The 27,465-nt window shown below is 45.1% G+C and overlaps 3 protein-coding genes across 7 annotated transcripts; all 3 read left to right on the plus strand.

The window, feature by feature from the left end:
- Positions 1–1,002: 1,002 nt before the first annotated feature.
- On the plus strand, positions 1,003–22,476 carry LOC109516807 (rho-associated protein kinase 2-like). Its single transcript, XM_019871605.1, is given in 33 exon segments — positions 1,003–1,430; positions 4,025–4,106; positions 4,530–4,630; positions 5,125–5,262; positions 6,092–6,352; positions 6,478–6,622; positions 6,756–6,894; positions 8,043–8,134; positions 9,979–10,138; positions 10,830–10,926; positions 11,005–11,087; positions 11,177–11,225; positions 11,321–11,456; positions 11,583–11,674; positions 12,068–12,345; positions 12,825–12,903; positions 13,023–13,182; positions 13,329–13,489; positions 14,746–14,930; positions 15,036–15,105; positions 15,247–15,350; positions 15,795–15,981; positions 16,383–16,476; positions 16,552–16,646; positions 16,728–16,916; positions 17,449–17,611; positions 18,418–18,485; positions 18,580–18,668; positions 19,239–19,317; positions 19,641–19,908; positions 20,047–20,314; positions 21,420–21,521; positions 21,983–22,476. Coding segments are annotated over 32 exon segments (4,284 nt in total). The 5' UTR covers positions 1,003–1,334; the 3' UTR covers positions 21,496–21,521; positions 21,983–22,476.
- A 717-nt stretch (positions 22,477–23,193) lies between these two features.
- On the plus strand, positions 23,194–25,473 carry LOC109516804 (leucine-rich alpha-2-glycoprotein-like). Of its 5 annotated transcripts, none has more exons than XM_019871594.1 (2): positions 23,194–23,278; positions 24,458–25,473. In XM_019871594.1, the coding sequence occupies exons 1-2, from the start codon at positions 23,209–23,211 to the stop codon at positions 25,447–25,449; spliced, it is 1,062 nt and encodes a 353-aa protein (XP_019727153.1). In that variant the 5' UTR covers positions 23,194–23,208; the 3' UTR covers positions 25,450–25,473. The 5 variants fall into 5 exon arrangements, with proteins under 5 accessions (XP_019727153.1, XP_019727152.1, XP_019727157.1 ...); XM_019871593.1 differs by lacking the exon at positions 23,194–23,278 and adding an exon at positions 23,651–23,746; XM_019871598.1 differs by lacking the exon at positions 23,194–23,278 and adding an exon at positions 23,688–23,752 and having other exon boundaries at positions 24,459–25,473.
- Positions 25,474–25,574: 101 nt separating this feature from the next.
- LOC109516805 (leucine-rich alpha-2-glycoprotein-like) lies at positions 25,575–27,164 on the plus strand. Its single transcript, XM_019871599.1, has 2 exons — positions 25,575–25,801; positions 25,882–27,164. Exon 2 carries the CDS (start codon positions 25,891–25,893, stop codon positions 26,872–26,874), a length of 984 nt encoding a protein of 327 aa, XP_019727158.1. The 5' UTR covers positions 25,575–25,801; positions 25,882–25,890; the 3' UTR covers positions 26,875–27,164.
- The last annotated feature ends 301 nt before the right edge of the window (positions 27,165–27,465 follow it).

The raw sequence follows: 27,465 nt of genomic DNA on the forward strand, positions 1-27,465 counted from the left end.
CACTATCTAATAATAATGTATATGTAAAGTGGGGAAGCTGGATGACAAGTGAGTTTAAACAAAACAGAGCCCTACTGGGACTTTCAAAATAAAAGCATTAAATAGTGTTGCAAATTGCTTGTGGAGGCTCTCAGTCGTACAGGAAAGTTCCATCGACGACTGACAGAACCCTTTCTACGATAGTGTTGCAAATGTAAATAATTCTCCTTTTGGCATTTAAACGAGACACGAATTGATAAGTGTTTTTTAGAACAGCTTGGTGATGAAATTCCACATCCACTAGTGATACATTTTAAGTGAGATTATAAACTGTACTTGTTTAATTGTTCCCTAACGTTTTTGGCATGGTAGGGGGCAGTTCATGATTGGCCGTGTGTCCATGCGCCACAAGAATGCTTTTGTTGTCTTTATGGTGGCTAGCATGTTTTCCACACTCTGCGCTCTGCTACTGCATGTAGAGGCAAGCAGCGAGTTGTCGGTTACACTCACTCTTAGAATGCAAAACATCACCATACAAAAAGGCAATATAACAGCGGACAGAGTGCAATGACAAGCAAGCTAATAGGTTGATTATTCTTCATCCTTGGGGTATTCTGACAAAAGCTCTCCATAGACACGATATTGAAACACCTGTAAGTATTTTAAATTGTGTGCATAAGAATGAAAAGGCGGGGGGGTGTTAAACGGGGCAGGGGGTACACCTCAATACAACATAATGTATTTTGTTATTTTATTGTCACATACAGACACCATTTATCTATTTGGAGCTTCACAGACAGCCACACCCATCAGACAACAAAGCAAAAAAAAAAAAAAAGGACCGTTGTCTCCCCAACCCGTCTAACTCTTCCCCAGGCTACTGTATCATGTCATGACTTTCAGCCCACTTTAAAAGAAATAAACAGGAATGCTTTTAATCTGGTAGTACTTACCGGAAGTGTCGTGTCTCACTTCGGCTAACGGCGGCGCGTGTCTCACGTTGGACGCGCTGAACTCGGATCAGTTTTGTTGGGCTTTCACCTGGAACAAGACGCAGGCACACCTGAGCACCGGAAAACCCGCCTGTTGTCGGCCACGAAGGGACTACCCCGCCGGTTCACCTGCCCGCGGACACTTTTAAGGACCAAGTCCGACACAATTGTACAACTTTGTCCGTGGATAATTTATAAACCTGGCTAACCTGTAACGAACATTTACCGGAGTGGTGGCACGAGCAGCCTTGGCCATTTGTGAGTAGTCGGGCCAAGATACTTCAAGGGGGAGACAAAAGATCACACTTCCGGTGTGCTTTTATTTTATTTATTTATGATATCTGAAGAGGATTTGAATTAAGCATGCTCGGGGCGGAGAGCAGACTGGAAAGCCGGCTAAATACGCTGGAGGTTCTCATGAGGAATCCGGAGTCGGTGTTAAACTTGGCAACACTGCTGGTGAGTGAAAAAAAACACACCGAAGGGACACTCGGGCAAGAGGTGCGAACGTCATCTTCTGCTCACGTCATTAATGGCCGCCGGTTATACCAGCTCATTTGACACCTGCAAACACAAACACTCACGAGACAGATTATAATAGTTACACTTCCACATTCAGGGTTTACTTCTGATTATTGCTGATCATAGGATGATCATTTATTATCCGAAGCCCGGTGGACTAGTAGTCTGCACGTCTTCCAAACAGTTCTGGGTTTTGAATCTCAGCTCCCTTCCTGTGTGAAGAGTTCTACGCATTCCGGCTTCCTCCCACATTCCAAAAACAGGCATGTTAGGTTCAGTAAAGACTCCTAAAATGTCAATGTGTGTATGTGTGTGTGTGTGTGTGTGTGTGTGTGTGTGTGTGTGTGTGTGTGTGTGTGTGTTGGGTTAGGTTGTGAGTAGCACCTTTAACATTTCAAAGGACAGAACAGTCCAGAGGTCTGTGGTTCAATTCTGGGCTGCGGCCTTCTTGGAGTTTGCATGTTCTCCCCGCGCCTATGTGGGTTTTCTCCGGGTACTCCGGTTTCCTCCCACATTCCAAAAACAGGCATAGTAGGTTAACTGATCACTCTAAATTGTCACTAGGTGTGATTGTGAGGGTGAATGGTTGTTTGTCGATGTGCGCCCCACGATTGGAAACCCGAAGACAGCTGAGGATTGGCTCCAGCACGCCCACAAGGACAAGCGACTTGAATCATGGACGGATAATGTCTTCAATTTTAAGAGCGCTGGAATTCAATTTAAAATGGCGTAGAAACACCCACGTTATAAACGGTTAGCGTTGGGCTACCTTTGACTTTCTACTGTTGTGTTGTGCCAAATACAAAGTTCACTTGCCAGCTGTTGCTTCCTATCACTTTTTATCAGGAATAGAGGAGCAGTTCAACCCCTTTTCCTATTTGGTTTTCCGAACATTCTACATTTTATTCATTAATTACCTCATTCAGAAAACGAAATAAAAGTCAGCGTAGTCCCGAAAGGAATGTTTCCTCATACTCTGAATTGTTTGTCACTTTGTAAATGACATCATGCAACGTCATTTCAAGAAAATAACACTGTGCCTTTGTCATTGCAAAGACTGCCACCGGGCCTGTTTTTTGTTGTTGTTTTTTTTAAAGCGTCCAGCCAGATGGACACAGCAATGTCCGCTAAGCTAACTAACTGCTGTGGCACCTCCCACGCAGGAAGAGTGCGGTCACATCCTGGAATTGAGGTGGCGATAACCCGCTCTGACCTCACATTGTCCCCATCCCCTTTTGTTCACAAAAAGGGGATTTGTTTTTGAATTTGTGAATTCCCCTCAAAACTTGACATCTCGTAAGGTTTGGCAGGTGTTTGCAGTTTTGGTGTGCTTATCAATGAGCAACGAATGGTCACGGTTGAGAGCAAAACATCACTTGAATGTTTTTTTTTGCCTCGCTACGTTGTCAATAATCTATTGTTCTTATATTAATAATCATTAACAATAGGAGACTTTTCTTTGCTCTTTCAACAGGAATCAACACAGCGACAGGAAATACCGAGCAAGAGAAACAAAGTGAAACACCTCAATGGATTTAAAAAAGAAAAAAAACAACTTAAGCAATGATTTTGGATCCTACAAAGTCTTAATTTCAAACCACCTTTAACCTACATACTTCATCGTGTTGAGATTTGCTCCGATTCCAGAAAACAACAATTCAAAGAAATTAGCCTGTCAAGTCGAAGGGATTTATCGCAAACGCACAAAAGTAACACGAGTTGATCCAAAATTGTCAATAGAATTTATTTAATCAGCCTGACGCGGCTGATAAAATCTTGTCTGCCCAACTTGTTTGCCGTAATGGTCAACATCTAATTTCAAACGCATTTTCATCTGAAACAATGGAAATGCAATAATACATTTCAGGCTCCAACCGTGGCAAATAGAACTCTTAATGACAACATCGACTGTCATGCAAATGTGAAATAAATGACTTTAACCCTTTCAGGGATAGCGGTCGCTACAATGGACAATGGACAGGTTATCAGGCTATTTTGGTCACATTATTTTAAGTAAAAACGTATAGACGTTTTTTTTTTCCACGCCGTGTGCATAACGGCAACGCCAGTCCAAAAGCCATAAGCTGTTTGACGCACAATAAATAGCATGTGAGCCTCTGGTCTATTTCCACCCATCTGCGGTGGGGGTCGGGGGGGGGAATCTCTCCTCACTGCTGCTATTTAAAGGCGCAGAATTGTTCCGGTTGCCCCCCCCCCCCCCTTGCCCAACCAGGCACATGGCTGTCACTAACGGGTTGCGAAAGATGCACGGCGGCGTTTTGATGCCATGTTGAAACCCGATGCGCCCAGTGACACGAGTGAGGCCGTGGCGCTCAGCCAACCGTCCGCCCGACAGCGAGGGTGGGGCGGGAGGGGGGCGGGGGTCCTGTGTTGAGATGAAAATGGCTGATTTGTCTCTTTGTTTTGGTCTCTGCGTCTTATCAAAAGATTTTATTATCTCTCCATTTCATCTCCTGACTTCCCATATCGCCCGTATGTAATTGCTGATGATTATTTTCTTTCCCTTGCAGGATTCCATAAATGCCTTGGCTCACGATTTGAACTATCCTGCTCTGCGGAAGAACAAGAACATTGAAACGTTTCTCAGCCGATGTGAGTGCTGCAATGTTTCCAAACTTTTTGCAACCAAGATACATATTTTACATTTGAAGAAGAAAAAAAAATAATGACACACCACCAGACAAAAAAAAAAGCCCACAGAGTGCATACACAGGTTAATTATGTACTTGTTGCCATGGAGATGAGTATTGGCATCGATGGACAAAGATAGATGATTTGAAGTCAGTGAATAGTAAGTAAGCCCCAATTCCATAAAAACAAGGTTGACTAAAATTCTCAACACTGTGTAATCGATAGTACACATTCTTACATAATTGCTAGAAAATGTATGATGAAGCCCAGGCTGGAGCTTCCCCGCCCCGATCTCAACGTTTGCCGGCTGACCCTCTTTCCTCTCAACCCTGAACGAGTGAAGTTTGACCCGCGTGTTGCCACGGCGACGTGTCTCTTTCGCAGACGAAAAGGCGGTGAGCCAGCTGCGCGAGCTGCAGGTCAAGCTCGACGACTTTGAAAAGGTGAAGCTGATCGGAAGAGGAGCTTATGGAGAAGTGCAGCTGGTGAGAGGCCTCGGGAACTCAATGAACCGCACACCCGGCAGCCGCTTTGTTAGGTACACCTGCACAATCGACCGAGGTGTATCAAAAAAGGTCTGCATTGTACCGAAACTGCTTAAAAAAAAAATCACTTAACATGAGTGCAACAAAATATGAAACTGAAGCATGATAATAAACGTTGCTAGGAGGCCTTTTGTTATTCATTCAAGAGTTTGGAGGCACAAGCTCGGAAGGGATCTTGTGTGAGAAGTCTTGTGCGACGAGCCTGTCTGGACAGGAGCAGCACGTGGGATGATAGTGATGGAGGGAACGTGGGGGGGGCGGGCGGTTGCTTTGCTGGAGTTGAACAACATGTGCGAGCATGTCGTTCTCCAGGCGTGTGCCTTTTAATTACAGCTTCATGCCTCGTCAATAATCCTCATCGTCACGACGCCGTGATATATCTTATTGTTCCCAAGGGAGCTAACGCTTTACGTGTGCCAATTTTGCCGCCGCAGGTCCGACACAAGGCTTCCCGGAAGGTTTACGCCATGAAGAAGCTCAACAAGTTTGAGATGATCAAGCGGTGCGATTCGGCTTTCTTCTGGGAGGAGCGTCACATCATGGCCTTCTCCGACAGCCCCTGGGTCATCCAGGTGTGCGCGTGTCCCGTCTTTGTTGCGCCTTATGCTCACTTGAGGTGATAAGCAGGAGCAAATATTAACTAATTCAGTACCAGCCAATTCTGGACCAAGTCTGAAAAGACGTTGAAAAACGTCTTTGGGAGTGAATGAGTTAAGGAGGGGGGCCGCAAAATTCATCTGACTACAGGACAAGAAAGCGACACGTCGCATTATAATTTACTTACCTGCGGATTTTATGACCAAGCTCACCTTCAAGTCATTGAAGTCCTTTTTAATTCTGGTTTTCTGCTTGATGCGCAACTTTTTTGACACTCAACTGGACAACTGTTTCATGTTTTTAACCACATATTTATTCCCCCTCATCATCGCGTGACATTGATCATTTACATAAGTTAAAAATGTAAAAAAAAAAAAAATACAAAGGTAAGAGAATTTAATGTCAGAAATTATTTTTAAAATATATACTAGTTTTATTCTTGAAGCTGTAAAAAAAAAATTTAAAAACTGTACAAAAATGATACGTCCATCCATCCATTTTCTGAACCTCTTCATCCTCACAAGGATCGCGGGGGCTGGAGTCTATCCCAGCTGTCTTCCGGCAGTAGGCAGGGGACACCCTGAACCGGTTGCCAGCCAATCGCAGAAAAATGATACCCGAAAAGTTATTATAAATTTTAGCAACACATTTTTAACCAGACAACTAGCTACAATATCATTTAAAAAAAACACTTAACGGTAGTGTTTGTGGTCAGCACGAACTTGTACGGTTCAATCATTGGCGCCTCTGTCGACATTCTCAGTAAGTGTCTGATGTTCACTGGCGTATGTGTGCGCTCTATAGTTGTGCTGCGCCTTCCAAGACGACCGCCACCTGTACATGGTGATGGAGTTCATGGCGGGCGGCGACATGGTCACGCTCACCTTGAACTACGACATCCCGGAGAAGTGGGCTCGCTTCTACACGGCCGAGGCAGTGCTGGCCCTGGACGCCATCCACACCATGGGCTTCATCCACCGCGACATCAAACCGGACAACATGCTCCTCGACCAGCACGGGCACCTCAAGCTGGCCGATTTCGGCACCTGCATGAAGATGGATTCTGTAAGTTGGCGTCTGGGCACTTTGGACCTTGCTCTCAATCCCGGTTGACTCTTTTCTAGCTAAATTGCCCCATCTGGCGTTTAGAGTGCACAACCATCGACAAGGTGTTTCTGTGCGTCCAAAAGACAGGCATGGTGCACTGTGACACCGCCGTGGGCACGCCCGACTACATCTCCCCCGAGGTGCTGCAGTCTCAGGGAAGCGAGGGTCACTACGGGCGGGAGTGCGACTGGTGGGCTGTCGGGGTCTTTCTATACGAGCTGTTAGTGGGTGAGTGACCTCTTGTGGATGTAATGTGCTAATGCACCCAGCAAGCACAACATTTGGACCACGATAAGAGATCATTTTCTGTTTTGTCAGATTACTATTCGGTTACGAATATGTGAAATGACTTGTCGCACAGGGGAAACGCCTTTCTACGCCGATTCCCTGGTGGGAACGTACGGAAAGATCATGAACCACAAAAGTTCCCTCATCTTCCCAGATGATGTGGAAATGTCCCAGGAGGCCAAAAACCTCATCTGTGCCTTTCTAACAGACAGGTTTGTACTCGTCTTGACCCTCACACCCCTTTGAAGTGACACCATATATTTTCTTTTTTTTTTTTATGATATTAACCTGCAAAAAAAAAAAATAGCTTCACAAATATTATTGCTCCTCGAATTAAATGACGGATTTGCAAAACCGCGCCGCAAATTATGTCGAGGCTTGCGAAAGCGACCAACGAACCAGCGAACTTAATCATTCGTCGCCGTAAGCTTTCGGAAAGCTCAAAATTGTATTTCGAAAATGTCATGAAAAGACTTTTCATGACATTCTTGCCACCTGAAATGGTTTTCAACCCTGTGAGTCATTCAAAACATTTTACAAACAGGGAAGAATGCTTTTTGCGGAAAGGAAAGTGTTAGGGTATAAAAGTTAAGTGACCCTGAAGAAGACACAGCTTCCTATTTACATTTACAAGTCCTGCCCCCCCCCCACCCCCCACCTGAGAGGACTCAGACACGACCCTTTCTACCTCAATACAGAGAAGCCTTTCACTTTTCTTCCCTCCTGTTTATTTACCTTCTCACTCACCGCTCTGTCTGGTGAAACATTTAGCTCGCCCCACGCCAGGATCCTCCCGTTATCACCAATCTCCTCTGCTTTCATACCACCCTTTTTCTCCAATGACAGAATGTTCACCATTGCGTTTTTTTTTTTTGCTTTCATACCGCCATTTTCTCCAATGACAGAATGTTGACCATTGCGTTTAAAAACATTTGGGGACACTCGCGTAGATCTTTTAAAAATATGTTAGCGGGAGTTTTAAGCCCACTCTGCTGCCTTTCCCTTTCCCTCTCCCCGCCCTTCCATTTTCTTCCTTTTGGCTGAGTTTGGAATGTCCCACACGTGGCAAGGCCAAGCAGCCGCGCCTCTCAGGCACCCAGCAGTGGAAGAAGGGGGGGCGGGGGGGAGCGTAGATTGCATTTCAGAGAGGTGCAAGGGGGAGGGACGCTTCAGTCTGTGAATGTTAATTGAGTATCTCGGGCAGTCCCAGGAGGTTCTGCTGCGCGTCCACCGGCGGTCATGCGGTTGTCCATGCTGGTCTCTGTGGTTCGTGCCTAGTGGTCAGTTGCGACTGCGATGTTGATGCTGACGGTGGGAGGTGTTTTCATTCCGATTGTTTTACGCCCCCCGCTGTGTGCAGGGAGGTTCGTCTGGGCCGCACCGGAGTGGAGGAGATCAAAAGCCATCCTTTCTTCAAGAGCGATCAGTGGACCTTTGACAACATCCGAGCGAGTAAGTTTCTGTTTTGGAATCTTCTCTTCCTTCCGCTTGCTCGTTCCTGCTTCTTGTTTTGAGCATTTTGGTGTGACGGGACCCCGGCCGTAGTTGACGGAGGACTTCCATGCCTTGTATGTTTGGCACACATGCTTTCCATGTGCTCATCCTTCAAGAGGCGATGCAGAAGACCTGCAGGCAGGAAAAACTCCGCAAATCTGCTGTTTGTGATGTCTATAGTGGAATAATAATTTACTAGAATACTTTGGAGAGTCACGGCAATCAAAGCAAAAAAAGGTTGTGGCAAATCTCTGAAGCAGCCCCGATAAGTGTGAGCCAAGTATTAGGTCATTTTGGTCTGGCTTTTATCAAGCATGGGATGATCACGTGACACATTTGCACCGCGCGGTTTTGTTTTGGGTTTAATCGCAGTAAGAGCACGATAAAAATAACCCTGCAAAGCCGTAGAAATTGCACCTTTTAAGAAGCGGGCGGCAGTACAATAAAAAGAAATCAAGCTTGGGCGACTTTATAGCTTCAGTCGTCCGTTTAGTTAAATGTAAAAAAAATAAAATTAAAAATGTAAGTAGCGTAAATGTTTATTTTTTTTTAAGGGCATCCTCCATCCTCCAAAAAAATATTGACCGTACATTTGGAATAACTCCAACATAACTTGTGAAGCGTTCATAATTGGACTAGAAAGTATGAAGGGAGCCTCGGCTTTGTGACTAATACAACACACAGCCCACTTGAGCTCCACCTGGCTTTCATTTTGACAACACATTATGACTTGTGATCAGAATCTGGCAAGTCTGCAGGGTGAACCCCCCGCCGCGCCGCACACAAAAAAAACAACCTCCAGTTTAAAAATAAAAAACAATCCCCCTCCACCGCCGCGCGCCTCGTAAGTTCGAGCGAAGACTTGGTCCCAGCGGGTGAGTGGAAGGACGTGGCTGGCAGAGGCACCGTCCTCATAGGGGCGGGTGGGGCCGGCCGTGCGGCGGGGCCTAATGAGAAGGGATGCCCCGGTAGCGGGGTTTGCGCCCGCTCCCTCGCTGTCACTGTGGCCTCCGCTGCCTGTCATTAGCCACCCTCTATCGGGGTGCATTCTGGGAAACGGAGCCGCAACGGCCACCGCGTTTTGGCTTTTTTTATCCCGATTTGCTTCAATTCCCCGCGCTCGACTTTCATGAGGATGAATTAAGATTGCGAGGAAGAGCCCTTGTCACTTTATTTTTATTTTTTTTTTCTTCTTAAATGTTCTGCCAAGAAGATTCCGAAACCGATTTGGATGACATTTTGTTCACTGCTGAGTGATCGCCACAGGCACAATTCAATTTCGTAGGTGATTCTTAACATTTAGGATTATTCAAAAGCTCTTTTGGCTTGAGTCAAGGAAGAACACTTAAAGTTGATGCACGTTTTCTTAAAAGTGTTAAGAATGCACACGTGCTGGAGAACAAGCTTACAAATGGAAGTGATCATTTTCTTTCAAGCCAAGATAGAGGGCCTTACTTCACCTATTGCCCTTTATGTGTCATCTTTTGACAGGATTTTTTCTTCTTTTTTTTTTTTAATGTGCGTCCCTGAGAAGAGAGCAGCGTTAAAGGCTATATTTATGGAAGCCGCTGTGTATGTGTGCGTGTGCGTGCGTGCGCGCACAAAGTGAGCACTGTGCGTGAAAAAAGGAGCAGTGGTCTGAGGTCACGATAGCCATGCCCAAGTCTCTCTCTCTCTCTCTCTCTCTCTTTTTCCTTTTTTTTTTTTTTTTTTTTTTACTATGAGCATTGCAGCCAAAAGCCCGCTCCACTTGTGAAGGGCACTTTCGAAGGCCTTCAACGTGTTTCAATGTCTCTCAACAGCCGTCGCTCCCGTCGTACCTGAGCTGAACAGCGACATCGACACCAGCAACTTTGACGACTTTGAGGATGATAAAGGAGCCGCCGAGACCTTCCCTCCGCCGAAAGCCTTTGTGGGCAACCAGCTGCCGTTTGTCGGCTTCACCTACTTCAAGGAAGACCAGTAAGTCTTCTTTCTTTCTTTTATCCTGACAGCTAATTAATTATTATTATTTTTTTTTAATGAGTCTCACGTGTAGCAAAGGCAATGCAGGCCTCTGACGCAGGAAACAGAGGCCACGGCAGCTGCTTTTTTTTTTTTTTTTTTTTAAATAGAGCCTACCAGATTTCACACACTGTACGCTTGTTCGGTCTTCACACTGTGCTGCCTTGTTCTGACAGCCGGCCCAAAACTGCCCTCGTCTCTCATCATAAGCTCCCTAAGCCTGCATGCTCTCGTGCATGCATGCATGCATGCAGGAAAAAAAATCCATTTTGGGTTTGAAGCTGTCAGAGTGCTTGAGGGTTTTTTTTCTTTTCTTTTTTTTTTTTTTTTTTTTTACATAAGCGTCAGCTGTCTCGTCTAAAGGATCTGCGGATGCAGGTGAAAATATTCCCTAAGCCATTTTCCCATCTTGCTAAAATGGCTTTCGATTCCTTGTTTATCATGAAAAACCATGTTGAGGGGGTCACGTAATGATTTGCAGATATCGGCGCTAACGATGGAACATCTCTGATGATCATCACAATCCAAACAAATCCAGACGCGCGAAGTTCTCAGAGTCCTCAGGATAAAAACGTGGTTGTTTTATATACATGCAAAAACTACAAACTGTTCCTGAATCTTGACTTTCTTCTCTTTCTCTGACTCTCAGGCTGCTGAAGGGAAAGAAAAACAGCTCAGCGCAAGATTCGGAGAACAAAAAGGAAAAAGGAGAGGAAAAGCAAGAGCGCTCTGACAACAAGAAAGAAGTAAGCATTTGTTCGCATCAAGTGTGAAACAGAATTCATAGAGACAAGGTAGTGGCAATGTCCTTTGGTGTTTGTTAGCAACTGCAGAAAAAACTGAATGAACTGGAGGAGCAGCTCGACCATGAAATGCAGGCCAAAGACGACCTGGAGCACAAGTTTCGGTACGAGCGGAACTCCGTAAAGAAAAAAAAAAATGACGTGAAACTTTTGGACTCAATATTCTGTCATGACAACTGCTTTGTCTCCACAGAAATGCCACCAATCGTTTAGACAAGTTAGTCAAGGAATTAGACAAGGAGGTGAGGATGGATGCCATTGCAGCTCGGCAACAGTTTGCCCCCCACCCCCCACCCCGCTTAGCCTGAGTGTATTGTGTTCTTGTCTCTCTGATTAGATGAACAGCAGACAGCGCGTGGAGGCCTCGTTGAGGCAGATGGAGCGCGAGCACGCGCTGCTGCAGCACCAGAGTACCGAGAACCAGCGCAAAGTCGAGATTGAGACGGACAGGAAACGCGGCCTGGAGAACGAATGTGAGCAGCCATATTTCACTGGGACCGAGCGTCATTCTGTGTGTTCCACTGCTCCTTTTTAAACCGATGACGTCACATGAAACCTTTTGCTTCATCGATCTCGTACTTCTGTCATTTCCACGGTAGTGAATAACCTGAAGGACCAATTCGAGGATCTCAAGAAGAAGAACCACAATTCACAGATCTCCAGTGAGAAGAACATCCAGCTGCAGAAACAAGTGAGGGAAAGAGGACTAAGGGTGATGTCAGAAAGTGCTCACCCCTGAGCGTTTTCGAAGAATATGAGATAAACTTATTCCTCTACTTCAGTACGCACCACAACACAAAAAAAAAAGTTCTAAAGCCCCAACGGTACATGCGTACATTTGGCGAAGACTTTTCGGAACTGCCATTAATAACCGAAACTAAACTTGGCTCCTCCCTGACATACAAAGATTGTCTCTTAGTCGAGATGTCTCACTTCGACATGCAACGGCATTTTAGAAGAGGTACCAAAAAAAAACAAAACGTGACTATAAGGATGCAACTTAAATTGATGAAGAGGTTCTAATAATTATACTAATTATTATAATTTATGTTAATACTTCACATCACTTCCTTCTCATCGGCAGCTGGAGGAGGCGGCCGGGACACTTCAGGCGGAGCAGGAGACAGCGACGAAGCTAAAGAAGAACCAGGCGGAGATGCAGAAACAGACCCAGGGCCTGGAGTTGAGCCTCAGGGAAGCGCACGAGAAGTGCAAGCAGCTGGAGGAGGCCAAGACGGAGTTGGAGAAACAGCTGACGGCACTGCGGGCCGAGCTGGAGGCTGAGAGGAGGGAGCGCAGCATCAAGACGGATGTTATCGCCGACCTCCAGGGTGAGCCGTTTGCTTAATGTCGGGGCTTTGTGCACACAAATGTTGCCATTTTTAATAATCTGAATCTTAATCAAATGACCCAAAATACTTAATGGATCACGTCATGATTTTTTTTTTTTTTTTTTTTTTAAATATACTGAAGTTTATGTTTACATCTTCTGCGGTGATAAATTCCGCCTCATGTGCAACTAGGAGCTGTGACAGGCAAATAAGAAGTCAATTATTTATTTGGAGTAAATCTTTGGAAATTTTCCGGTCATCGGTGGGTGGAAACATCTTTCTTGCAGCAAGGGCCACGGAAGCCAAAACTTGAGGCGGCACCAGAACCTCTTGCGTGATGCAGTTTGGAAAACTTGATTTTGAACGCTCATTGGAGACATTGAAGAACAAAGTGTGGCCTGTTTGCGCGTTGACTCCATTTTTCCTCTCTTATTGGTTAAAAAAAAGTCACATGGGCGGAGATAGGTACAAGTGAAAAATATATTATTTATTTTGGGGCCCAATGTGGAGGAAAGAAATGAAGTCATGTTTATCCAACTTCCAGACTGAAAAGAACCAACTGCAGGAGAAGCTCAATAACCTTGAGAAGGTTGGCTTCTTATCGTTTTAACTACCGGACTTACCGAACTTGGGTATTGATGGTTTGAGGGAAATAGTACGCAAACTTAAAAAAGTTTTAACCTGTAAACTGTCACTCTGACCATTTAGGAAAAGAGCAACCAAGAGATCGAGCTGACGTTCAAGTTGAAGTCCCTCCAACAGAGTCTGGAGCAGGAGGAAGGCGAACACAAAGCTACCAAGGCCAAGTTGGCGGATGAAAACCAAATTTATCAGTCGATAGAGGTGGCGAAATCTGCGACCTTAAAAGGTGAGTAAACGGTTGGGTCAAAACAAAATTGCTTTTAAGGCATTCCTTGTAACGTTGCCTGAAAATGATTCTGAATTTATCTTGACAACAATCTTTGCCCTGCTTTAAAATTATTTTTCATCCAAATTGTTTGTTTTGTCATTCAGAGATGGAGCGCAGCCTTCAGGAGGAGCGCACTCTGAAGCAGGAGCTGGAAGCCAAGCTGCTGCAGCTGAAGAAAGATCACTCCATGCTCGACTGCGATTACAAACAGGCGCAGCACAAACTGGACGAGCTGCAGGCGCTGAAGGAGAGAGTTTCTGAAGATGTGAGCTTGGTGCTATATGACTCATCACAAGGTTATTGGGTCGCGTAGGGAGATGAAGTGATACTTTTTTTTTTTTTTTTTTGTGGATGGAGAGTCTTCGCCGCATGTACGCGTGCACTTCATCAATATTGCATTTATTCTTAATGGTAATATTTTAAACCAAATGTTTAGGAATGGGCGAGTATCAATACCAGGTATCGGAATCGGTATTGTCGATACCAGACACCGATAGTTAAGGCAAAAAATAAAAATAAATCAGATTTTGATTAAGCACTCATTTGTGCCATTCTATGGCAGTTTGACACATCGGCGAATCATCATCTGCGTCAAAAAGGTCTTTGTTCACAGATTTTTGTTGTTGTGTTTAAATGAAAGTTGATATATATAAAATGAATCAAAAGTATCGGTACTCTGTATCAGCGAGTATTCAAAGAAAGAATATTTGCAGTGCTATCGAACACCCCAAGTGATTTTACACTTTATAGTTGAAACTGTAGGTGATTTCTTCACGCCGGCGCTTCACCCCTGTCCCTTGTTTTAATTAAATGACAAAGCATCGTCTGTAAAATTCCTAAAAGTCGAGTGGGTGATTCACCATAAGGGCACTCTCTGAAGGAGAGAGTTTCCGAAGATGTGAGCTTGGTGCTATACGACTTATCACAAAGTTATTGGGTCGCGTAGGGAGATGAAGTGATACTTTTTTTTTTTTTTTTTTGGGGTGGGGGGGTTTTGTTCAAATTCACACATTTTTCATTATTCCACATGTTCAAAGTAAACATTCCCAAATGAATGCCGACATTTTCCTGCTTAACCTGCCCCTCCCACATTTCTTCACCGATTCATATTGATTTGGAATAATATCGATGTATTCATTGTCCTGACGGCAGACTTCCACTCGACTGGCCGTGGCGTTTCTCGTCACCCCCGGTGTCGACTTTAGTGGAAATGTACTGTGAAAGCATCTTAAAAAGGTCTTTGTTCACAGATTTTTGTTGTTGTGTTTAAATGAAAGTTGATATATATAAAATGAATCAAAAGTATCGGTACTCTGTATCAGCGAGTATTCAAAGAAAGAATATTTGCAGTGCTATCGAACACCCCAAGTGATTTTACACTTTATAGTTGAAACTGTAGGTGATTTCTTCACGCCGGCGCTTCACCCCTGTCCCTTGTTTTAATTAAATGACAAAGCATCGTCTGTAAAATTCCTAAAAGTCGAGTGGGTGATTCACCATAAGGGCACTCTCCTCACGCAGGTAAAGAACCTGAGCCTGCGTTTGGAGCAGGAGGTTCACAAGCGCAGCCTGGCCCAGAGTGACCTGAAAATGGAGAAACAGCAGGTGACCGTCCTGCACACCTCTGAGAAGCAGCTCAAGCAGGAGCTCAACCAACTGCTGGAGATGAAGCAGGTCCTGGAGAAACAAAACCAAGAGCTGCGCAGGTCAGACCCCCCCCTCGCCCCGCACACGAGCGTGCATGATCGAAAGCACATATGTTGATTGAAAGAAACCGTTGTGGGCGTGACAGATTGATGGTGCCGTTGCAGGGAGAAGCAAGAGTCGGAAGGCCTGCTGAAAGATTTAAAGGACCAGCTGGAGGCGGAACAATATTTCACGGTAGAACTTCTTCCCCCTTTTTCTGTGCGCGCGCTCTCAGGAATTTTTCCACCGCATTTGACAGTTGGCATTGCTTAGTTAGCTAACCCCTGTGCGAGTTTTGTGATCTGAAATGAATAGGAAAACCTGCTTCTGTGTTAGACCCTTTACAAGACGCAGATCCGCGAGTTGAAGGAGGAGTGCGATGAGAGGAGCACCTTGTACAAAGAGGCTCAGCAGCGTCTGGATGAGTACCAGGAGGAGAGGTAATGGCGCAAGCGTAACGCACCGTATGAATATTCAAGTGGCATAAAGGAGGACCAAGGTTTTTTTTATGCCGTGGGGCTTCCACTCTCGTGCAATTTACTTTTATGCCACTTGGCGGCGTAAAGAGCAGCCTTATTACTGCAAATAGGCATCGTAACTAAGAGACTCATCTAAAAAATGAAACTTCCCCGATCATATTCTCACCCCAAAAGACAAGAATGGACGGTATTTTTCCTTTTAAACAGAAGACAACAAACATGGTTGGTAAATTAAAACTCCTTGACGCCTGAATTTATTTCCAATTTTTAAAAAAAAGGGGAGTTGTTGTTCCTTTCAAGCTGATGCTGAATTAGAACAGATGTTAGAGAATCATATGGGTTTTTTCCCCCCCTACCACTTTCATTGATGAGTTCCGCCTCCCCCCCCCCTCTTCCTGACCACAGGGAATCGCTCACTTCCCAGCTGGAAGTCAGCCTGACCAAGGCCGACTCTGAGCAGTTGGCGCGCTCCATCGCCGAGGAGCAGTACTCGGATCTGGAGAAGGAGAAGATCATGAAGGAGCTGGAGATCAAAGACATGATGGCCAGACACAAACAGGAGCTCGGCGACAAGGAGGCCACCATCAGCTCGGTGAGGCGCCACCAAAAAGATTTCCAATTTAGATTTGGGTTAAATTGTCAGTGGGGTTATATAAATTACCACCCGGGATCAACAGTTGGCTGCATTCTGCTGCCATTTCACTAGGTGTCACTAAATCTCAACCAACGGTCTGATCAGTTTTAATTCAGCTCCCCCACCCGATAAAAATCTTACTTTTCTTTTAATGCTAAAATATTTTGTAATAGTAGTAGATAAATACATATACTACGAATCCCCCAATCTCATCCAAATGTATATATAGAGCATGTTAAAAACAAAACAAAAAAAAACGGGTTTGACCAAAGTGCGATTTATGGCCTACGATTTATGGCCTGCGATTTGTGGCCAGTAATTCAAGAACACTTGTTCGAGCCGATTTGTCTCATTCCCAGCTGGAAGAGTCCAATCGCACGCTGACCGTGGATGTGGCCAACCTCGCCAGCGAGAAGGAGGAGCTCAACAACCAGCTGAAAGAACTGCAGCAACGTGAGAGCTCCAGGAAAAAAAAAAATGCTTTGCCATCTATTCTGCAAATCAACTTCGACCGTTGATGTACCGCAGAGCTCCAGGACGCAAAGGATGAGGAGCAGAACATGAGCACTCTCATTGTGGCCTTTGAAAAGCAGCTGCAGACTGAAAGGACGCTCAAAATTCAGGTGTGTCTCGTGCGCCACGCGGGCTTGTGATTTCACTCTGGACGTTACTCACGGCACCAAATCGTGTGGCCCGTCACGCAGGCAATCAACAAGCTCGCCGAGGTGATGAACCGGAGGGAGCCGGCGAGGGGAGGCCATCGAGGCACCGACACGGAAGTGCACAAGAAGGAGAAGGAGAACAGGAAGCTCCAACTGGAGCTGCGATCGGAGAAGGACAAACTCAACAGCACCATTATCAAATACCAGCGAGAGCTGTCGGAAATGCAGGCGGTGAGTACGCCCACGATGACTCCGAGGCTCGATATGCATCCTAATACATGAAGAGTGGTCCCTTGAGATCGGAGTGACCAGAATTTTTTACTGTGTTGTGGTGACAGTGAACTCAACTCACCTCACACCAAATAGTAGCTAAGCAGATCATTAACAGTCCTTCTTAAAAAAAAAAAAAAAAAAAAAGAATTAAAGCTGTTGTTTGTAGACATATAACAATCCTCGCATGCATATATTCCTTATCATCTGCGAAGATTGACCATTACTGCAGCTTCATGAAAAGTTGTGAAGAAGTCATACCATCACCGTTTCATTGTTTACATTCTATTTATTTATGTTATGTGTTGATCATGTTTCTAGGGTGCTTTAAAAAAACATCACAAAAGCAATTATTGCGGTATTTTAGGGAGGCTGGAACAGATTAACGGCATTCCCATTCCTTTCAAGAGCGGCGGGTATTTCATCTGGCGACTGCGAAAGCAAATTTCATCCTTGCACGTTTTTTTTTGTTTTTTGTTTTTTTGTGTCACAGGTGATAGCAGAGGAGAACCAAGTGCGTCAGGAGCTTCAGATGACATTAGCCAGCAAGGACAGCGACATCGAGCAGCTCCGGTGCCAGCTCACCTCCCTGAGCGTTCACTCTTTGGACACCACCAGCATCAGCAGCGACCTGGACGTGGGCGAAGGCTACCCAGGTAACGACGAGCCCTTCCATTTGAAGCATATACAATTAGTGTCCGTCACTTCTTGAAAGTCTTCCGTCTCATCTCCTTTTTACTTAATATTCTGCACCATCATCTGCGGTGTTTCTGACCTTTTTCTTCCCCCACTTTTCCGCACCCCTCGGCCCCCCTCTTCCCCCTTTGGGCGCAGTGCGCATTACTCACTCACACACCTCCGAATCAATGTCCTTCACCTACGAGCGCACACACAAATCAGTGCGCGTGGACACCCGGCCCGACCTCCGTTCGGCGCACTCTCTCTTTGACTCTGACTCGGAGGATGAAGAAAAAGTTGAAAGTGAGGAGCGGGGCCGGCGTCCCCTGGCTCTCACCTATCAGCAGCCTGAGCCTGAGCCTGAGCCTGATCTTGCAGGTATCTCCCCCTGCATGGCGGTGAAAACTAAAGAAAGGCTTGAAGCTTCAAACTACTACCGCTAATTGAAAGACATCAGGGCTCGAGACTAACTTTTTACCCAACTTGGTCTCAGTCTGTGCATGGAAAAAAAAAAAAAAATCTGACCACGGTTGAGCTCAGCATGATGTCAGCTAATCCCTCGACTCTGTTTACTCGGGTTCTGCTGTGTCTTAATATCCTTGATGTCCACTGATGCATAATCACAGCCTGACTTCTGACTTCAAAAGAGACACGTGGTTTTGTTATGTACAATACATAGTGGGGGGGGGGTGTGGGGTTCTAGGTACACACGGACATATGAGGGAGATTTAATGTATTCAAATAAAATTCCTCATGAAATAAATAAATGTTTGTGTCGTTTTAGATTCCAGACTCGAGGGCTGGCTTTCACTCCCAACCAAGCACACAAAGCGTTTCGGCTGGGACAAAAAGGTAACATCATCACGTCGAATAATTTCCTTTTTTTTTTTTTTTTTTAAATATTTCATTTTTTTTACCAAATTTGACCCTTGTTTCCTTTCAACAGTTTGTTGTGGTGAGCAGTAAAAAGATTCTGTTCTACAATAGCGAGCAGGACCGAGAACAGGCCAACCCTTTCATGATCTTGGACATAGAGTGAGTCTGTCTGCTTCAATTTCTACTTTTAAATCACGAATCGACACCCATATTAGTCAAAATCATCCTTACAACAGGATATCGTGGAATTTTATTTTATTTTTTTTCTGATTTCCCCCCCCAAAAGTGTATTGGAACAAACAGATGATCCTGATTTTCAATTTGAGGATAGACTGAACATTGTCACGATAGTTTTTTTTTTTTTTTAACAACACCTTCCGACTGAGCTAAATGATTTGCCCCGAGCCACCTCCAACACGCCGGGGCCAGGAATCATTCAACTTTAATGACGTTCTCGCTCCGAAATAGAGACGAGAATCCCGAAAAAGATGATGATTCATAGCTTGAACATGACCACAATGTCTAACTCCCGATCGGACATTTGCCGTCGCAGAGCAACAAGAAATCATTTAAAATCAATACATTTTATTTTTTGGCCTTTGACGAATTTCAGGTCCATCTTAAAGTTTTAACTTGCCAAAAAAAAAAAAAAATCCCTACAAGTGGTGTACTGTGACCACATTCATCATTTGTTTATTTTCAACTATTGTCTCTTCTTGCCTGCTGCAGCAAGCTCTTTCATGTGCGACCTGTCACTCAGACTGACGTGTACCGTGCAGACGCTGTAGAAATCCCACGGATATTTCAGGTAAGGCGATCATACAATATAAATGAAACTTTTTTTTTTTCTCCTCCTGTCGCACCTCACAGCCAGCAAAATGAAACGTGTGAACCGTGACAATGTGGAGGATTACTGTACATCAAATTTTAAACCCAGTTAAATTCATTACAAAGTTACATTGCCCACTAGTGGCCAGCTATGCTTACTGCAATGTTGTTTTCAAACGTGTTTGAGGCCGGCCGATTCTGATATTGGGCGGATTAAAAGACCGATAACCAATTAATCACGCGATTCAAGCATAATGAATCAAATAACTTATTAAAACAAAGAAACCCCGAAACTCCTTCCAGATCCTGTACGCCAACGAGGGCGAGAGCAAGCGTGATCAGGAGGTCGTCATGGAGACCACGCCCTTCGGCGAGCGCCCCTCCCACATCAGCCACAAGGGCCACGAGTTCATCCTCACGCTCTATCACTTCCCCTCGAGCTGCGAGGCGTGCACTCGGCCGCTGTGGCACGTCTTTAAGCCGCCGCCGGCCCTCGAGTGCCGCCGCTGCCATGTCAAGTGTCACAAGGACCACCTGGACAGGAAGGAGGAGGTCATTGTGCCCTGCAAAGGTCAGTGTAGAACTTAATCCAGGGGCGTCCAACCAGTCGATCGCGGAAAAAATGGGGTGGCTGGGGGGGACGTAACCCATTTATTTCACTTTGTTCATTTTGACACGTATTCAATATAAGTTTCTTGTCCGTGAACAGTGAACTACGACATGTCCACCGCCAAAGAGCTGCTCTTGCTGACCGGCAGCCGGGAGGAGCAGCAGCGATGGGTTAGCCACCTCCTCAAGCGCATCCCCAGGAAACACCCGCAGTCCGCCGTTCCGGCCCACCTACCCGAGGCACCGCCCCGACCTTCCCCCCGCGCTTCGCCCCGCCCGTCACCCAGGGGCTCGCCGCAGATTTCGCCGCATCGCGGGGCGATCAGAGTCTCGTCCTCCAGACACCAGCAGCCATCCGGGAAAGCCAGGTAAAGGGTTCCGACACTGTCCTGACACCTTGTAGTCTTTGTAAATGACAGTTTATTATTATCGCGACGGCGGGGGTGGGGGATCCTCGGTTTACAATGATGTCAACATAAGACATTTCCAGGTTACGAATGGCATGTAGCAGCGTAAGAGTACGTCATGACCGACACAAAAAGGCACACTCAGTTACTGCTATATTTCATATTTTGTTGCCTGTAAGTGTTTATCATCCAAATATTTGTAGTTATTTTGACTTGGCTACTGCAGTCGTGATGATTAGCATCCAAATTGCGGTTATGTTGCCGCTTTACTTCAATACCTGTTATTTAATTTTTTGGTCACTATTACAGTGAACCCCCGCTATTCATCGGAGTTACGTTAAATAGCAAAAATTTGCACCGCAATGTCCACTGCATCGTCGAGAAAAGTTTACCAGTCTGCTTTTTCCGACGTCAAACCCACGGAGGCTCACCTGCCTGTCTGACGTCGACTGGAATCATGCTACTGTTAGCTGTCAAGCTAGCTGGCTATTAGCCAGTGGCTCGTGCTAGCTACTCTTCTTACGTGGCGCTTTAGTGTCTTCGGGCTTTACAGAGACAGCATAAAAATTAATGGACAGGCAAGATTAGGTGAATTATAGCAAATGTTGAATCGTGAAATGAATGGGCTTCACCGTATTAATGTTCGTATGTGTTCTGTATGCTCACAAATGCCCACCTGAACGGGAGCAAGCGTTGTGCTTTAGAGCAACGGATATTTTACATGAAGCCGATTGGCAACCGTACAGTCTGTCAGCAGTCTGTTTTTATTTTTTACTGTTCGCCCCACGCTAACTGGCTCTCGCCCCTCAGCAGCGGCCCCATGCTACGCATCATCCTCCACTGACCTCTTCACACATCATTCTAATGTTTCCCATGTTTGGGAGACAGTAAGTAGCTGAGCTACCATGCACCCCCCCAGGAGCCCCCTCCTGCCGGCCCGCATGCTGCAACACCGATTTAACCCCTTCATCGTTCAACTCACAGCTCTGCACCCCCCCCCCCCGATTTACTGTATTGTCGCCGCTCGCTAACGGCCCTTAGTTGAACCTCCGACTTACCGTTTCAGATTGCTTGATTTTGGCCTGAAAGACTTGAGGTGGTCGTTGGACGACACCGACAGTGATGATGATATTTTCCTCTGAAAGAAGTGACAAAGGGGGGACGGAGGGTAACTTGGCCTCTGCACGGTTGCATCTGGATTACAAGCACGTTCTTTGTGTGTGGCCTGACACTTGCAGTGAATTCAGAAGAGTTACAAATAACCATTTCCAGAACGGGCTTTTAATTTGTTTTCCACAGCTTGGTACTAATTCATTTGTTTTTTTTGTTTTTTTTGTTTTTTTTCTTGGAGGGAAACGGGGATGCGTCTATTTGATATGAAGTGTTATATTTCTCCAAGTGGACAATTATTTTATTTTTATTTTATTTTATTTTGTTTGTTTATTTATTGATTTATTTATTTATGCTTGTTGTGTGGGCGTGTGCCATTGGCAGCATGTGTGTGTGTGTGTGTGTGTGTGTGTGTGTGTGTGTGTGTGCGTGTGTGTGTGTGTGTGTGTGTGTGTTTTTTTCTTTTATTTATTTATTTATTTATTTTAATTTTTTATTTCTTCTCTATTTCTTCTCCAGTTAACCCTGACTCAGCAAAGGGATTCTTCCTTGCGGATGATTGACAGCAGCGTGCCAACACGTGTTACTCTTCAGGAAATTAGTTTTACTCTGAACTTTTTTAAAAAAAAAAAAACAAGGAACAAGAGCACAATCTTTTACATGATGGCAATTTGTCAAATCGACATTAGAAACAAAAACGAACTGTCACATTTGTGTTTGAAGTGCAAAGGGGTGCGTGCATCAAATGAAGAGGACTATTTGTGTAACATATCTTAGAAGCTTTAGTACACATGGATTGTATTTTTTTTTTCCTGAGCGTGTAGTATTATCACATCAACACGGGCTTGTCTGGAAATAGTTTACAGACCGAAATTGCACATTAATATTGGGACACCAGTTACGTTTTTTTTTTTTTGGTCACATTTGACAGTTGCCTTTTTAATGAAAACTCAAGCAATTTTTTTTTTTTTGTTCAAATGCTCCAATAAAATTACACATGGATCCATTTTCTATAGCTCCTGTCCTCATTCCATCAAGGTCTCTCAAGGTACACCCTACACTCACACTTACAGTGTTTATCAACAATTAACATGGGTACAATGAAAGAACAGAAGAAACAAGAAATAAATTCTGTACTTCACACTACAGCGTTTTTTTTTTTTTTCTCAGGGAGGGTTTGACCAGAATAGTTTTATCTCCCTTCCAAGGTTCTGGTAGTAGGAGTGGGCTTACATTAATTTTTCAGAAAGTGCCTAAAGCCAACTGGCACTCATCATACATAATGGAATAGCTCATCATGTTAGCCATCTGCTAAAAATTGTACTTCACACTGCACATCGAATGTATTCCCGATTAGTGTGAATGACTCGGCCCTGGTTGAATGACCACTAAACTTCTGACCTCGACACACATGTACACTCATAACTTCAGGTAAGCGCAAACACAAAGGGACTTTTAGTGAAACTCATCCCAAAACATCTATCCATTTTCTGTGGCACTTGTTCTCATATAGATCGAGGGTGAGCGTGAGTCTCAGCCAATCACAGGGCACATTGTGACAAACAACCATGCTTGCATGCATGCATGTTGAAATTGCCATATCATCAAATGCAATAAGTAAAGCTTATGTCCTGTTGTTTGCATCCAAGTCACATGGTCAGCTGCAAGTGTCCGTCCTTGACTGTTGTGTGACTGGCTTGTTTGCATACTAAGTAATGATTACATTTGGGATTGGGGCTCCCCGAATGACTCAGTGGTTCTGCGGATCCTGCAGCTTGACTCTCACTCATCCGACTTCGAGCATCTGCAACGACAGTAAGTTGGATTCTAATTTGTTATCACTACATTCAGGCAGTGATTCATAATGAGTGAGTAAGTGTGACGTGCGTGATCATCAGGTATGCGTTGGGAATTTCATTCAAATAAGTCTGAAATTATTTTCGCACTACTCGCAATCTATCTTTGTCCATCTGTCTAAGCCAGTGATGTTTCCTGACAGATGAAATTAAATGCTCATCCACAAAGTGGCAAAAGGTAGAATTAGCCTGTAGCCTTTCATAAAACAGAACACTGAACTATATATATTACGTGGCCTGAATTTACGGTGACGCGCCAATAGTGTAGTACCATCTTATGCCACAACAGGCAGCACTGAGGTCAACTGAAAGCGATGCATCTTAATTAACAGCAAGAAGAAGACGATGCCGCTTCCTTGTAGTACATTTATTTCCACATTTTCCCTTTTTAACATTCGTTCCTTCAGTGCAGAGATAATATCTACCCGTGAGTATTGTTTTTAAATGCCTCTTCCTTGTCGTACATTTCCACATTTTCCCGTTTTAACATTCGTTCCTTCAATGCAGAGATAATATCTACCCGTGAGTATTGTTTTTAACATCTCTTTGTATGTGTTTGTGGCTCTCTTGTGTGTTAAAGTAGCAGTTGTTTGAAGGTGTATGCTAATTTCTTTCACCCCCGTCTATGGTACTTCACGTTACATGTGAGCGTCAAGTTAGCGGAATTCGGTTGGAGAACATTCGATGGTTTATTTGAACATTTCGGTGTTGAAATTAATTCTCTTTGGTTTTAGTTGGCAGTTTTACAGTAAAACTAAAGTGGGAGTGACAAAACTTGAAGAAAGCGGACTTTTCTTTCTTTTCTTTTTTTTTTTTTTTTTAAATTGGCAAGAGCGTGAGAACAAGCGCGAAGGAGAGTGATTTCATTAGTCGCGTCCTGCATGTTCTTTTTGTCATCGTTGATTGTGGCACAAACTACTCAAGACGAATTACTGATGTGATCTTACATACAGTACTTGGTCAATAAAGGTGATTCTGATCCATTTTTTATGTCTTCAGAGCAAGTGGGAGGAGTAAAACGATTCCTAAAACATCAATTTTTACCAATTATGGATAAGTCTTGAACCTATCAGGTTTTTCTAATAAACCGTGCCGTGGTTAAAGTAAGAATTTTTTGCAATTTCTTCTTCTCCCCTAGCAATGAAGGTGTTTGGTGCAGTACTGGTCTTCTTGGCCTATTTTGGCCATGCCACTTCAGCGTGCCCGGCGCTTTGCCAATGCTACCCACGAAGAGCAGAGGTGGTCTGCAATGAGGTTCCCCTGACGGTATTCCCCGTTGAGAGCCTCCCCGAGAACACCAGCACCCTCACCATCCAGTTCACCAACATTACATCCATCTCGGAGCAGGATCTCAACGCAACGCCCCGGCTGAAGCAGCTCCACCTGTTCAGCAACCACCTCAACAACCTCTCCTCGCACCTCCTTAGAGGCGTTCCTCTGCTCACCACTTTGGACCTCACCGGCAACAAGCTGAGCCATTTGCCTGCAGAGGTCTTCAGCCATGCCCCGCTTCAAATCCTGGTGCTCAAGAACAACCTGGTTGAGAAAGCGGACGCCGCGTGGCTTCCCGATAACTCCGACCTGACCTGGTTGGACGTCTCTGGGAATCATCTGACCAACATCTCAGGAGATTTTCTTCAAAAAATGCCCCACCTGGAAAACCTCGACCTCTCCAACAACCATCTGGTGAAGATCTTGGCAAATTCTTTGGATCCGCTCATCAAACTTGATCGCCTAAATCTGCAGAACAACAAACTGGACAGCCTGGATGCTTCTTTATTCGAAAGCACCCGGAACCTCACCTACTTGTTCCTCTCCAGGAACAGGCTCACTTATCTTCCCCCGAACATTTTTCAGAAGCTTACTCAGCTCAAACACCTCAGTCTGGACGACAACCAGCTTAGCAGTGTCCCTCCAGGACTGCTCGACCATCTGAACGCCCTGGAGGACGAAGGGCTGGACCTGACTGCCAACCCATGGGTGTGCGACGGGAAGATGGCGTACCTCCTCAAGTGGCTCCAAAACAACCAAAAGAAAGCATTTCTACCCGAGACCATGATTTGTTCCGGTCCTCAGTCTCTCAAGGGTCGCTCGGTGATGTCACTCACAGAGACTGAACTAAAAATTTGAATAAAGGATTAAAAAAAAAAAAAAGTCTTTGTTTCATGAATATTGCTGATGCTATATCAAGCTATCGTCAACATAGCTACTGCTGGCGGGATTTAGTAAAAGCACTGAAATAGATTATTTCTATATTGCGGATTTATTTTATGACAGAGGTGGTCTGGGGATTATTGCACTGTCACCAAGGGGTAAAAGTCAAAGGTCAAAAGTCCGCCCCCGATGGGTCGGCCGTGGATGAGCTGCAGTGTTGACTTGATTCTGTTTGCCTCTTGCGACATTTTGTCCCGACTGACTGTCCTCGTTCACAAGACAGCAACCCCATTTCGGCATAAACAGACGGCTCTCCAGACACTTTTAGGTAAGACTAAAAATCTTCGTCATAATCTTTATTTTTAAAAAATGAATAATAATTTAACTTGTCCTGGTACATGTTTGCAGTGGTTGAAGATGAATTTGATTCTGGTGCTGATTTTATGCGCAATAAGTAACCGCGGTGTCCATGCCTGCCCACATCGCTGCTCCTGTTCGGGTTCTGAGGTGGAGTGCGCCGACGTCTCGAACATGACGTCGTTCCCCGTCGACGGTTTACCGTCCAACACCACGGTGTTGTCCATCTGGTCCGCCCAGATCTCTTCTTTAGAAGCGGGTTATTTCAATGCCGTGCCCTTTCTGAACAGGCTTCAGCTGTACGCCGGCCTGTTGGACAACCTTCCTTCGGATCTCCTGCGGAACGCTTCCCGACTGAGCTCATTGGATCTCACGGGGAACCGGCTTATCCGTCTTCCTCTGGGAGTCTTCCGCCAGAAGTCGCTCCGCGATTTGGTCCTTAAAAACAATCGCATCGAAGAAGCGGAAGCGGGTTGGTTTGATGAGAACAACAGCCTGACCCGGTTGGACTTATCAGGCAATCGTTTATCCGACATCCCGGTGTCGTTTCTTCATAAGCTGCAACATCTGGAGCATTTGGATTTGAGCGACAACAAACTAGAAGCTCTGCAACCAGATGCCTTGAAGAACCTGCACCACCTGGACGTTCTTAATCTGGCCGGGAACAAACTGAGCGCCCTGACGCCGACGACCTTCAGCCACAACCCGAAGATCTCGCGTCTGTTTCTACAAGAGAATCAACTCCGGGATCTTCCGCCGTCCCTCCTCTCGGGTCTGCGGCGACTTCAGTTACTTCTTCTCAACCAGAACAGGTTGCGACATCTCCCCGCGGGCCTGCTGGATGACAGGGACTCGTCTTTCCAGCTGATCCTAGCGATCAACCCATGGCTGTGCGATGGGAAAATGGAGTACCTGTGGAGATGGCTCAATGAACATCCTCAAAGTGTCTTTTATCTGGAGGAGGTGACCTGCGCCGGGCCGGAAGCTCTCAAGAACAGACAAGTGGCGTCTTTAACGGAAAGTGAACTTGGTCTGGTCAGATAAAAACGATTTTCAAGCAAATTATTGTCAAATGCAAAGATTTGTGATGAACACGTGTTTTTCTTGACTTTTAAAAATGATTTTAAGTTTTGACTCGTGTTTTTCCATCTCATGTCTACTCGTTAGCTTATTTTCTAACTTTTCTCGTCAGCCGCGTTCCTGTTGATCGGCTCCCTCCAGTCACTCGTGGCTTGCCCAGTTGTGCCTCGTCGTCTCGTCCATTTGCTTGTATTTAGTTTCTTGGTTTGTTATGGTTCATTTTTGCAATAAATCTGACAGAGATGTTTTAATGATGTGAGTACGTGTGTGGGCTGAATCTTCCAGCTGACCTCCTCTGGATGTTTTTTTTTTCTTCAGGTTTCTCCCGCCATCACTACCATGTTGAAACCTATGCATGGGTAGTAATTCCAATTGAGGATAAAATACAGCCTCCTGCTCCGATCCTCACTTATAAAAATGAAACATCATTCATCAAAGAAAGCGCTGAGGAAAACAACTTGATTTTGATATACAGGCCCAGGCAGAGTGCAGCTTTGCACACTGGGAGCTAAATGTTGACGAAGAGGCTCAAAGACTGCCTTTAGTGTGAAAGCA

This window comes from Hippocampus comes, unplaced genomic scaffold, assembly GCF_001891065.2.
Source record: "Hippocampus comes isolate QL1 unplaced genomic scaffold, H_comes_QL1_v1.1 scaffold77, whole genome shotgun sequence".
In the NCBI taxonomy this organism is placed as follows: Eukaryota; Metazoa; Chordata; class Actinopteri; order Syngnathiformes; family Syngnathidae; genus Hippocampus; species Hippocampus comes.